The sequence below is a fragment of the Triturus cristatus genome, chromosome 6, assembly GCF_964204655.1.
Source record: "Triturus cristatus chromosome 6, aTriCri1.1, whole genome shotgun sequence".
Classification (NCBI taxonomy): domain Eukaryota; kingdom Metazoa; phylum Chordata; class Amphibia; order Caudata; family Salamandridae; genus Triturus; species Triturus cristatus.
In genome coordinates, this window is record NC_140589.1 from 1,613,496,623 (window position 1) to 1,613,510,893 (window position 14,271).

The 14,271-nt window shown below is 41.6% G+C and overlaps 1 protein-coding gene across 3 annotated transcripts in view; it reads right to left on the reverse strand.

Annotated features, from left to right (window-relative positions):
* TTC7A (tetratricopeptide repeat domain 7A) overlaps positions 1 to 14,271 on the reverse strand; it is a 1,536,967-nt gene that overhangs the window by 681,113 nt on the left and 841,583 nt on the right. For all 3 annotated transcript variants that reach the window (XM_085612750.1, XM_085612748.1, XM_085612749.1), the window contains one exon: positions 5,803 to 5,875. In XM_085612750.1, the coding sequence (XP_085468876.1) occupies positions 5,803 to 5,875 (73 nt within the window). The remainder of the gene's footprint in view (positions 1 to 5,802; positions 5,876 to 14,271) is intronic.

Genomic DNA, 14,271 nt, shown 5'->3' on the forward strand with positions numbered 1-14,271 from the left:
TTGTGCCCCAGTTACCCTTGTCAACTTCCATACCCAGATCCTGCGACCACTATACAATATATCCAACAATGAATATTCTTAATATAAATTCATAAAAATTCAGAGCTTACTGACCGGGAGCCCCTTAAGAATATACCTAAAAGAACTGTGAGAAACTCCAGAAAGTGTCATAGTCCAACATTAAAACATTGAATCACTCCATCAACAAGAACTCTAAATCATCAAAGTACCACCTGTTTTTGCTCCAATCTGCACTCCCCATACTCTAGCTCCTGAAGGAAGAGGAGACAAGGTTTTTGAAATAGGCCCAACCTTTCTTAAGAACTGTTTAAACCCTTATGTGTCTTCATATTGCACTTTACTTTCTTTATCTGCCTAAAATTCATTGTGCTTTACTATGCACCCATCATACCTAAAACAACTACATGCACTTCAGAAGACAGCTTAAACTTTGCCATTTATTGCTGCCATTTTGTTCAGGTTCCTAATTTTCCGTAATTATAGCAGTACAAGGACACCAACCAGGATAACTGTGCACCCCTTACACTGATTGGAGAACCTGTGACCTCTATAAACAGTTCACTCACTCATTCATTCATTTGTTCATTCATCCATTTACTAGTCAAGATTAAGGTGCACAAGAGACAATAAATCCTCCCTAACCATTTTCATAGAGGAGATCCTCCTCTTCCTGACCAAAGATAGGAGGGAAGACCTAATTCTCTTCGAGTTATACTTCTGAAAAAAAGAGGAAAATAGGCATTACAGGGTCTGCTTTACTCTCCTCAAACAAAGATTAAGGGCCTAAGTACGAGTTTGGCAGTCCAACTGCCTAAACACCGTGGCCTCCAGAAGATCACAGCACCAGCGTTCTTCCGACCACTGTATTACGAGTTGACCGCTGGGCCCGGTATGTGCCAGTGGTGGTGGTCAATGATTTTCAATATTTATCGATGCCTGCACGTGTCGAATGTACACATATGCATGATACATGTGGAAAAATACCAGTTACCCATTGCAGAAGGCTGGCTCATATGTGGCCAGTCCAGCCAGTGGGTACATAGTACAAAATGAACTTACCAGTATATCGCCACTAACAGGTTTGCATTCTTTGGGGTGAAGATGCTGTGGGAAGGGGGGACCTGAAGAAAGGGATCCATGTCAAACTTTGGACGGGAAGAACAGGAGAGGGGTGAGTATGTAGTCTAAATCCATCGATTCTGCCGTCTCAAAGCCGGCAGTCTCACCACTGTGGTCGGCTCGTCAGAAAGGCAACTCGTAATATGGATGGCGGTAAAACTTATCTGTACCACCCTATGGAAGCTGCTTTTCCCTGACCGCAGATGTAGCAGTATGCTGGCGGTGTCGGCGGTTTACCCACGGTCTTTCAAACAGAAATCCGACAATCTTGTAATACGGCAGTTGGATTGCTGAGGCAGGTCATACAGCAAACCGATGGTACAGCGGTTCACGGACTGCCAAACTTGTAATCAGGCCCTAGGTGTATAAATCAGTGCAAAGGAACAATCTAAGTGTAGGATGCTGCTAAGCAGAGTTCCATTGGGGCTATATCTCTCATCCCCCCTGAACAATATCTACAACAAGCAAAATCATCTCCCAGTGCCTGGAGCACATATTTCACCAGATGAAGTCGAGTTTCCACTGCTTGAATCAAATCAGGTAAGAGATTGTAGTGCTGGGCAAAGTGGAGTTTCCACTGCTTGAATCAAATCAGGTAAGAGATTGTAGTGCTGGGCAAAGTGGAGTTAGAAGCACTGAGTTGAACTGTGTCCAAACCTGTATCGTCATAAAATTAAGACATTTTAGACTTCAAATTAACGCTGAACTCACATTCACATGCTAAAAGAATTCTGAAGTCAGGGAGATCAATCTGCAGCTATTCTTACACCATAGAATCCTCTTACTCCTACAACCAGCCATCAGGTGGAGGTAATGACAGAGGCACTGAAGGCTTGCCTGGCGTATTAGAACATCATTTACACCAAACAAATCAGCAGTCACTTAAGAGACATGTACAGTTCAAAGCTCTTCACTCCTTCATTCACCAGTTCTTGCTCACGTTACGAAAAAGCAGCAGCAACAGCAAAACTGAACTACAGACAATGTATTGCTGCAGGTTCATCACTCTTGCAGTCTCCCTCGCCTCGCAGCTCTCGCATAAACATGCCATACGCCCTCTTGTCTCTTCTAAAACAACATATTAACAATCATCACAGCATGGCATGTCTACTGTCTCACTAGTTGGTTAAGGCCCACTTGCAACAACCATAACCGCGGGCAGGAGAATTCAAATCTTTAAATGTAAAACACAACACCATGAAAACAACAAATGACGGAGGATCTCATATACGCAGTAAACAACCTAACTCACATCATTATCACTCTCCTATGAAAGGCAATGCCTCACTCACCTTGTCAGTTACCTTAGGTCACTCACTGTCTAATGACTTCATAATTTAGATCAGCACCACTTCACAAAAAAGGATGTCAACGCTTAGGCATACTTACAGCAAGGTTGCCCTAAAACACACAAAGAACCAGCAATTGATGCAAATGAAGAAACTCACGAAGTTTAAGACTAGTACTAAGCAAAGGATCACTCTATCTGAAAACAGATACACTCACCATGACTGCCAGCATTTAATGAAGGATTAACCTTGGAAGAAGGGGGTCTTAATGTCTCCCTCCTGAAAATGCTGTAGGACAATACGCAATAAAGACGTTGGATGGACTAGGTTTCCTGAGAGGACTTAGAGAACTCAATTGTAAAGAATTTAATTATGACTACAAGCTCCCACTTTCTGTAGATTGAACACACCTGTCTTTAGTAGTTAGGATGAGAAATTGTTTTACTTGTCACAATATGAGGGAGGCTGGTAGGGCATTCAAAATACACAAGTAACAACAGAAATCACACTCCCCCGGACCGCAGGAATAACATTTGTGTAGGAGAATCCATGTTCTTTATGCAGCTAACACTGCAGAGCACAGGGAGTGGGTATTTAAATATAGAAAACCCAAGGAAAATACTGCAATACTTTCTTACTTGTTCCAATTAAAGCATCACCTCGCACAAATGAATCCGACTAAATGGCTGCATAAGTCAGAAATAACAGAGTTCCTGGATTGTCTCACAATAGCAAAGGCCAATTTTGTGGTCGTTGGGGGAAAATCAGCTTCAGCAAAACTGTAAGTCAAATTTACTTTGATTTTATTTAGGAAGGTTGTAAAATGATGAAATAACAGAATGAACTGCTGGTTAATCATTGGTCTGTGGTTCAGAATCCAATGTTCAGGTCTAGTAAACGCTGAAAGAAGGAACAACCTATTACATGTATACATCACTATGTAACTATAACAAAAAAAAGCTTGAATGCTCAAAGATCAAAACAATACTTCTCTTTGAAGTACCTAAACTACAGTGGTTTAACCATATCAAGCAAATGTGTAACTTTACAGGCAGAGTTGTAAAACATTTCCAGGCTGTGTCAGTCCAAGACAATGAATAATACAGCAGGGTAGGGATCTATTCACCTTGTTAACAGGCACCTGGCCTTAACTAGCACTGATCATACTGGGGCCAGTTATTGACGTACCTTGAAAAATATATATATATCACTTCTAATTCGGAAACTTCTATTACAACGCAGGCATTACATTGTAGTGCCTTTACAATGCAGCCAGTACCACAACTGCAATGTTACCACAATTACAATGCAAATCATTACAACTTGCTTTAGGGAATGCGGTGTTGGACTGGTGTTGGATTTTGCAATTAACTCTGGCACTGTGCATTCTCTTCAGTTAAATGATTCCCAATCCACAACTTATTTGAAATCTTTTGAAAATGAGAGAGTCTTGCCCTCATTTTTATGAGCTATTTAGTGATACTGCTTTTATTACAAATGAATTTTAACCTTTTGGTGATATATTAACTTTTGTTTGCTAAAACAAGACAGGCAAAACAGGCAAAATGAACTATAATGCTTACTGCCAAAACACAAGCAGTCTAAAAGCATATAGCATATATAGATGTGCATTAGTCTATCTCTTTTTACACCCTAGTCATGGAGAAGAGAGCAGAAGAGAAATACAATGTTTACAATTTTACAAATGCTGTGTCCAAGTATAGATCAGGTGAGCCTGAATGCAGAACCTACACAAACCAAAGGTAACCACTACCAATACATTATGTGATTTATACGTCACAATATTTTCCAGTCGTATACTGAATTTAAGGTTAACACCTACAATGGGACACACCTTCTTCTACTGGTTACAATAATGAGGAATCTAATTCTCCAGGGCAGAAATTCACAACAAGTGAAGATTTAAATAGGCTCATATGCTCTAGCATGGAGAAATCTAGTGTGACTAAGAAGAAAATACTTGACACAGAGAGGGACTTTCTCCTCTACAGCAAAAGAGAAGATAATAAGGATTGTATTAAAGTACCAAGACAAATCAAGCAAGTGTCAACTATAAACATAGGTACATGAAAAGCCCAGGGTGATTTCACACTCTTTAACAAACTATGAACAGCCAAATGAGAAAATGTATTATGGGTCGAAGGAGGAACACATTAGCCTAATTTGGGATCTGCAAAGCAAGGTACAAAAAGTGCATGAAGCTTAAAAGGTGTCAGCAAACAGGGAGTGGGTATTCAAATATAGAAAACCCAAGGAAAATACTGCAATAGTTAATAAAACACTAATCATAAATGGATCCAGATATGCACTGGATGAAGTCTGCAGGACTGCCTGTTTAGTACAATGTATTCCTGCCTAGCCGTAGTGGCTGATGTAAGGGAAATGTGGTGAGGCGGGGTGCAGGGAAATGTGGTGAGGCGAGGGCAGCACAGAGGGGCCAACACTGGGGCCACACAAGGGGCCTGAAATGTAAAAAACAAAAACGTACCTGCCAGTCTTCTGCTCACCGGGCTGCTCCCATGGCTTCTCCTTTGTCACAGGCTGAAGCTCCCAGCTTTCCCTGCGGCCAGTCACAATGCTGCTCTAACCATGAGAGCAGCCTAGGGATTAGGTGGAGCGCACTGATTTAGAGCTCCATCGGGACATGGGACCCTGTGCCTGCTGATCTCTCCACCCAGCAATACAGCTGGTTTGGAGAGATGTCAGTGCGCATGATGGTTTTGCCAGCCTGAGACAGCCAGCCAAACCGTCATGTGCACTGACAGCAGGGCCCACCATTCCTTCCCGCCTTGCGGCGGTGCTGTGGCCCCGCCACCAAGAAAGCCCCAAGACGAAAAACAAAATGATCTGAAATTAGATCGCTTTTTCATTTGCCTAACCAGAGTGAAAGGTGTTGAGCTATATTAGTGGATCGAGAGTTAATGAATAAAATTGCTATGCTACACACAAAACTGGCATGGCATTCAATTGGACATTTGAGACCGTGAAGAAAATAAAGGACATTGTACTATGTGTGGAGGTCCAATAATGTACAAAATGAAGTCCAATGATGACTTAGCACACATCGTATCTTGCATCTGCTCATCTGCTTTGCTTTTATTTACTTTCCACTAACTTCTCATAATGCCTCAATATATTTTATTTTCGTATACATGTGCCAGTCCTATAATGAAATGTTAGCAGGTATAATTTAAAAATTATTAAACACAGATGCATACAGTCATACATCCTACCTAAGAACGACATCAAATGGAAATAACAACGTTATCTTTAAAGGAAACAAAAAATAGAGATATCCAAACGAATAAGGAATACAATTAACAATTACTGAACAGATAACACAAATACTGACCTGTCTCACAAGAGCCAACTGCAATGCCAGATACATAATTATTTGATGGTCATCTTGTGCCAGAAGATGCGCCCTAAAAAACACACATTTCATGAATCCATTATGATAGTTTATTTTTTGTTTAACACATGTTATTAATTGAATAGAAAATATAGAAAATGTATTTCTGTATATTTTAAACATCGTCATACTTAATATTCTCTAACAAAACGTGTTTAGAAGTATAATTTTCACTGTACATAAAACGTTGCATGTTTGAGCAACATTGTGCTCTAAGTGGCTGTAATTCCAGATTCCAAGTGATAACTCCACACTTTGCCTTTATGGCATTTCTTATTCTCCCTCTTCCACACAATGCTGGAGTACGTGTACACTTTCCAATCCTAATGCAATGTTTTACTTTGTGTCGAACCCTCTGTAGAGATGATATTCCAACTGTAGTAAATCTGATTATTAAATTGGAGTCTTGATGGGAACAGTAACTGAGCTCCAGCAACACCAACACTGTATGATCCCCAGTGGCCGTTTCAATAGATTTCTTCTTGTTTACGGCAACCATCATGGGCAGCAATCCCAAACCCAAATTATCCTCCCAAAGTACAACACTAGTTTTATGTCTTAGAATCCCATTAGTTAAATGTTAGTGATGATTCTCTCGATGGAAAAGGAAGGCAGTAAAGACATTCGCCCTCCCCCCATGACTTACCCTCTCAACACCTCCCACTTCACTTCCTTATTAAAATCTAATGCACTCACCAGAGAAAGAACCAGAAACTTATCAGGAGATAGTCAATGAACTAAACACCAGCATTTTCAATACCTTCTAAGAACCTATTCCATTTGCCTTTGGAAGAGCAGCATTAACATGAGGATTGCACATGGTATGCACCACGTGCACCTTAGCCCAGGTACTATGGTGTATTTATAATATTTGTGATTATAATATGGTGGCTAGCTCACCGTACAGTATCCGCATGTGCTGGGTGGGCATGGGAATCCATCTGATTTGATGGCAGGCTAGCACTTTACGGCCACACACACACACAGCTACCCCCTCACTGAGCTGTGTAGACACTGGGACACAGACCTCGGGCGCAACTGCACAGATAGTGAGCGGCAGACTATTTTGGCACAGTATGCCAGACTGTCAATTTTAAATTGATGCAATGTTATTTTTTTAATTGAGCCTAATTAACACCTATCAAGATTGGCCTGGCCACCACTACACCGGCTGTCTGACTGCCAGATTACAACTTGGGTGGTTGGACCACCATGGCACAGCCGCAACCGCCAGTGATCAAAGATCCCTAACAGTGGCGCAGCGGTCTGAGGGCCGTAATATGCTTGGTGGTGCCCTGCGGCACTGCCTAGCATATTATGTCTTTCCTCACTGCCAGCGGTCTCATGGAGGTTCTTACACCATGAAACTGCTGCCGTTGGCTGCTCTCTTGGCCCTGTGCACGGGGGTGCAAGCAGGGGGGCACATGTTGTGCCCCCCTGTGTGCATGCATCCCATTCCTGCATGGCAGTGCATGCAGTGCAGGAATGTGCACTGGCGGTCCTGCGCCAGTGCAGTTTAAGGCTCACATATGAGCCTTTAAACTGACCCGCAGGGACCACCAGGCCGCCCACCCACCAGACCACGATAATACTCATAATCTGGGCGGTGGTGGCCCTGTTTGGTGGTGTGGGAGCAGGGCAGTGGCGTGGTGGCCCACTCCCACACCGCCAAACTCGTAATCGGGCCCTAAGTGTCTGATTTAGAGTTTGATGGATGGGTACTTTCCCACAAACTTGACAGATATTTTGCCCACCTTATAAGTGCATTATATCCTAATGCACTTCTAACAAGGGGGATGAGATATCCGTTACGTTGGTGATGGAGTATCCATCAGTCAGACTCGAAATCAGGCCCAAAGTTCTTAACACTAAAGCAGTGTTTCAAGTAGTTAATTAGGACAGTGAGGGCAGAGGGTCCACAATCCTGATGATGACCTACTTAAATTGGCTAAAAGCCGATATGCATCAACCAAAAAGATGCATAATATGAACCCTAGAGGAAACAAACAATTCATACTCCGACTGCATCAGATATAAGCAAAGTATCTGTCACAGTTAAACATGTGAATCTCATGTCACTGTGTCAAACGCAGTAATTTAAGGCATTAGAAAATTGTACACATGCAAAGAGCATGTGGAAGCACAATGGTGAATTATTTTGAAGGTCACAGTTGCTAATGAACACCATATAGGTGAAATACATGTAAACTAAATATATTTGAGCGAAATGAATGAATCATGGAAAAGTACATGATCTTCCCCTTATACTTTGTTAAAATAAGGCATGATGCAAACATGTTCCCTTCCTAAATTCATAAAATTAATTCATGTCTGGGAATATCTACATGATACAGAGTTTCTGTCATGGTACTGCCAGTGTGCCATGCCATCATACATTTTATTTCTTGTTAAAATAATAAAACACCAAATCCTTTCCTGCTAATGTGTTGAAATCACTCTCAAGTCAATTATAACCTCATTCCTTGACATCGCTACTATTGTACTTTATGGCTTACCTGTCTTCCACTAAGTTCATCCCCACTTCTTCATGGTTCAACAGTAACAGAAACTTAACCTCTTAATTTTCAGTTATTTTCACATATCTCGTACAGCAAATTCTGCACTGCCCTCTTAATCAGGGAATCACACACAGGACATTTTCCTGTTGTAAACTACAAACCTTCAACTCAGGCATCCAATTTATATGATATTCATTTTTAGGTTGAGCTTGCAGGCAGTGTGCATGCGCTGTCGCTAGGCATTCTAGGGTACCCAAAAACAAAACTCTAAATAAAAAGGGACTTTTGGCCCCCCCTTTTACTTAGCATTAGTTGACATCAATATCACTCTCTTAGCTATCACTATCCCAAAAACAAAACTCTAAATAAAAAGGGACTTTTGGCCCCCCCTTTTACTTAGCATTAGTTGACATCAATATCACCTCTTAGCTGCCTTCTTATTCTATTCTCGTGCCAGGCATCAAATACTACATCACTCCCTTTTCTTTCTGTGGCGCATGGACCAAGTACAGACTGATTAGGCTTAATTAGTGTCCGTCCGCTTGCTTGCGCTGTGATTGAGGTACTATTTTTATTGGGCATTTTTATATAGTGCAAACCTGACCCAAAGTTATAGGAGCACTTTATATGAGCACCAGTTATATTACACAAGTTCACATTCATTTTTTTGGGACATAGAGATTATTTTCCTAAAGCCTCATGTCCCCATGTGTCTGGATTTCACACCATAAAAGTGTTTTGGTTTAAAAAGAGGACTAGCGTGTACAGTATTTGCATGAGTGCAGTTGGCACTGTTCTTACTGAGTGAGGCACAATCCTTGTGTATGGCTTCTGCTTTCATTTGCAGGTCTGTGTCCCTTTTCTGTGAAGTACGAAGTCTTCTCTGAAAGCTTATGTGTTTCCCGGCGACTGCATGCATGCGGTAATAAGCTTTTGGAAACTGCCCAGAGAGTGTCGATGGGTGTCTGGGTCCTCGTACTACTACAGGAGAACATCTGAAAACATACTTGCCTCAGAGTTTCCTCCCACCTCTTTGAAAGCACAGCTGGAGCAGCTATTACCCCGCCTCCGCAGCCATGCATTAACATTGATGATAAACAGGGCCGTTTCTACCATTAGGCAAGACTAGGAGGCTGCCTAGGGCGGCAAAAGGGCTAGGGCGGCATAAGGAGGAAAAATGTTTTAATTTGAACCTACCTCAAAAGTAAGGAAGTAAAGAGCCACTGCTGAGTACGTATGAAACGTAAACAAACATGAGTTCGACCTCGAAAGCGCATTGGGTTGGAGCAGTTTTAATCGAATATGTATTGTTAGAAGAATAATTTCTTTAAATGTAAGGTGCTCCCCTCTTTTTGGAGAAATTAATATGTATAAGTGCTTCATTGGCCTGCAATTGATAGTGTCAGGTCCCAGGGGGCGCAATTTAAATGAAACAGCAAAGCATACAGTGTTGCCAGATTGGGCTATTTCCTGCCAATGTACACACCTCCATCCATCCCCTTACCCCCACACCTACGGCGGGAAGCAGCACCTGTATGATTGCAAGCAAGCACACTTGCTTGTACATGCTGCCCAGTGCACCATAGCATAGTGGTGTGAGGAGGTGGCCGGCGGTACTGTGGGTCCCCAAGGTCGTCAAACTTTAAGCGCACGAAAGCGCTACCAATGACGGCCCTGGGCATCATTTTTGGCCAGTCCCCGAGCGGTGCTTTTTATGCAGCAGCCAGTGACGGTGACTCGCACCACTCTCTCTCTCGACGCGCGGGGGACGGACTGTGTGTGTCAGCTGCTCTGGTGCCTTGGTGAATTGATTACTGCTGTCACACAGTTCTGACCCTTCATTTACTCCGAGTCCTCCCGCTTTGAGACCCCAGACCAGAGTCTCACTCTCTGGACGGACCGAAGGAATGGAGTAATACTAGTCATGCTCTCGCAGTGTCTGTTGGACTCAGAGACTGGCCTGCGTGCACTGGGCCTGGTGTGTGTGCTGCTGTAGCCCTGCGGGCGCGGCGCGGCCCCAGCCTTCCCTTGAATAGGTTGAGAAACTGATCGAGAAAGACCCACCACTGCTGGTGAGAAGCACGCCCCCTGCCCTAATTTAAGTAAGTGAAATTACACTTTTACATCTCCTTCCAAGCTATACAGCAGCAGTAGGAACAGGGCTGGGTTGAAATGTATGCTACAGAGGGTGTGTGCACTGACCAATGCATCCCTGGCAGTGTGCAGCCAACCTAATATTTGTTAAATTAACTTCAGGGTGGCTGTTTAAGGTATCTCTGGTCCCGTTTTTCGATATGGGCAAAAGTTGGAAGGATACCACATGTGAAGTTACCCGAAGGCGAGGGGCAGGCCTGTGGAATGCATTTGGATGAGAAAGCATGGAACTGCCTTCCCTGTGTGTTTTATAGTGCCTTTTTCCATGGTTCCATTGGATTAAGAGAAAGAACCCCAAACACCATTGAAGTTAGAGGAGAGAAATTTAAAAACGAAATAAAATATCATGAACAGTTCTTATTTAGTTATTTAATGTTGGATGTGTTTTATAGTTTAATGTTGAATACACGTTCTTTTATATCTAATGCATTAAATCTTCTAGCCTGGATGACAGGGGAGAGAGTGATGGTAGTAAAAGGGAGGGGGCGGCGTTTTTCAATTCTTACCTAGGGCGGCAAAACACCTAGAAATGGACCTCATTGATAAACCTCCATTGATCAGAGGCTATGCCAAGTGATAAGAAGTGCTATGAATGTACACCTCAGCTGTTAAGTGGCCGGTTACATAGTAACATGGTATTGTAGTCAAGCCACTTCAAGGTGATGAACAGCAATAATCCCCATAATTCATCAAATGGTTCCTATGCAGCTGATCCATCCCCTGTCATTTACTGTCATGTTGTTTTCCACTTAATTTCTCCATTTTCTCACCATCACTGATCTTGGGTGAGAGAAGGAATTGTGCCAATTGAGCAGCATAGGCACAATTTCAGAACTAAGTGACACACTACTGAGGAACTTTTAACTGATCACCGGAGGAGGCCAAATCAATGGTGTTTTTTGGGGAAAAAAAAGGGTCACACAGGGATTGGTAACACAGCTGCATTGCCTGTCATTTTATCCACCATGATCTATCCCTTGTATATAATGCAATTTGTACAACTAACCATTTCTGAATAAACTTCTGCTGTTTTAATATAGTCTGATCGACTGCCATTTGTTTAACTTGACAGCAGTCTCAAAATTATTCTGGGAGCATCAAAATCAGGGCCGGCTCTAGGGCGGTGCAACCGGTGCCACCGCACCGGGTGCTGGCTTCCTGGGGGCGCCATGTTTGCAAGTTTATTATGTTTTTAAAGCACCTGCTGCGGGATTCCTTTTCCTCTGGCAACTACCAGGCCTCACAAAAATGTCAAGCCAACTCCTTTGATTAATTATCTTCCTGGAGAGACATCAGCGTTTTGTAGAGTTGAGGTTTTGACTTAGGTGAAGTTAGGGCAGAGGGTTAATATGCCTGCTGCAAAGAACGTGTACCAAGTAGATTACAGAGTGCGTATAATGTAAACAGATCAGCAGGTTACTGCTTTTAAAAGAGACATCCTTTTGTTACTTGCAATTTATAACTTAAAGTCCTAATATACAACAGTGAGCTATTAACTTTCATCATAGAACTGCATACACACTACAAAGTATACATTATTAGAACATTGTTTAATGTTACAAAAAGGGTTAATTTGGCTAGAACGCGATTCTTATTATTCAAGAAAATTCACTACAATGCTGTTTCTTTTTCGACTTTGAGTTTGTGCTTCTCCACACCAAGCACTCTTAAACTATACTGCCTACCAGTATGGATGACATGTGACTCCTACACTTATAGTCCTTTGGCTTATGTAACATTTCCCATACACTGATTTACACACGTATGATTGATTGTCTCTGTGTAATGTGTGTGTGATGCAAAGTGCTCGGACACCCTACACTGGTATGAGTGGCGCTATATAACTAATTCATTGCATCTGAGAGAGAGTGGTTATGGAGACTTGGTCACTGTTAAAGGGTGCTAGTAAGAGAATCCGTGGTGGAGGTGGTCATTGGGGGGGGCGCCAACAAACATTGTGGCACAGGGCGCCACCAGCGCTAAAGCCGGCCCTGATCAAAATTGCTTTGCTTTGTGTTTTTGCTGTGTAGGGACCACAAACACAGAAGACATCTAGCTACAATGGTGGTGTAGAAGTGTTGTATGAATAAGGAATCAATGCTCAATTCAGATATGTTTAATTGAGTATAAGTAGGCCTCAGTCAAAGACAAGGCCACAGCCAGTTTGCACTGACATCTATTCACTTGTGCACTTTTATTCTAAATGAACAGGCCTTTCCACATACATGTTTGTGTGATTTTCCACTTTTGAAAGAAAAGCGAAAGATAAGCTTTTTCACAGTGTCTTTTTGCTGATAAAATACAAATGCATACTATGCCTTCCTCACAAGGAAACTGTGCCTGGGATGTTCTGGTGTCTATAACAATTTCAAAGTATTTTGCTTGAGGATATCACAATGAGCCAGCCATTTAATTAAACATGAAATTACATTCATTTGTTATGAAAAGCACAGCCATCTCCTCTTGTTATTATTCATATGTTGTTTATTAATATGCAGCAAAGTATGTGTTTCTAAATGTTCTTGTTTTACGGATCATGTGAGCTTGAATACTGGTTGGTTCTTTTATATTTACTAGCCCTATTATGTAATTTTTCACCATGTCAAGTATGTGGCTTTTCTGCCTGAAAAATGTACTAATTTGGCAGGTGTTAAATACGCCTATGACAAAGGCAAGCACCACGTCAATTATCGGGGCCCACAAAGGGTGTTAATAAGGTGAGAGTAAGACATGTGTGAAAGGCATATATATTATGGTGTCACAGTCTTTTCAAGTTAGGATAATCCTGATGTAACAATATTCTAGATACATCCCACATTCTCTATTTGGATATTAGTGAGGAGGACGGAGGTATCTGCCCCAGACTCCAACTGCAATTCCACGTCCTTGAATGCCCGTGCGGCCTCCTTCAATCAGCAAGAGGTGAGGTTTATTGTGAGTTAATGTAGAATTTAGAAATATGAAAACCCTAGAAGTAGGTGTCTAGGTTGTGTGTGTATATCGGTATGCAAAGAAATAGGTATGCCCAGAAAGATCTGAGGATGTGTATGTTTGAGTTAGGGGAACAATAACGGATATACCCAGGGAAAATTGATTTTGGTTACAATCCACCAAAACTTTGTCAGAATGTACAACATTTAGAGTGGACAGGGACTAATGTACCACATACTTTTTGTGTCAATCTAGTGCTGTTGTTATACAACTAAAGACAACAGTAACATAATTTGTACCATAAGGAACTACTATTAGACGCGGAGAGAACATTTCTCACTGTAATGCAAATTTGTGATACAACATTTTTTAGACACATTTATTGATTTTTGTATTTTATTACATAGGTGTTTTTTATGGTTCCAGCTTAAATCAGTATGTCTTTGAGAGTTACAATTAAAGTCTTGATAAGGATGGTATTATAAGGCTTCCATCTAAACGAATCGACGCCCCTTAAGAAAAACACAATCCGTGAAGAGAATGGGACCACTGAGTACTTATCAATATTATAGTACTGGGTTTCAACCCGAAAAATTAAGAAATCACGGATGTGTGCTATTTAATGACATATTTGTTTGTCTGTTGTATGTACTCTCTTTTTAACTTGTAATGTGTTTTTATGTGCTTGTAAAGAAAGTGTTTTGATATGTTCACAACATGTATATTATTCTGAATCAATTCCAGATGTTATTAGAAAAAACAGTATAATTGATTATCCACACACTTTTAGATCTGTGTATTGTAT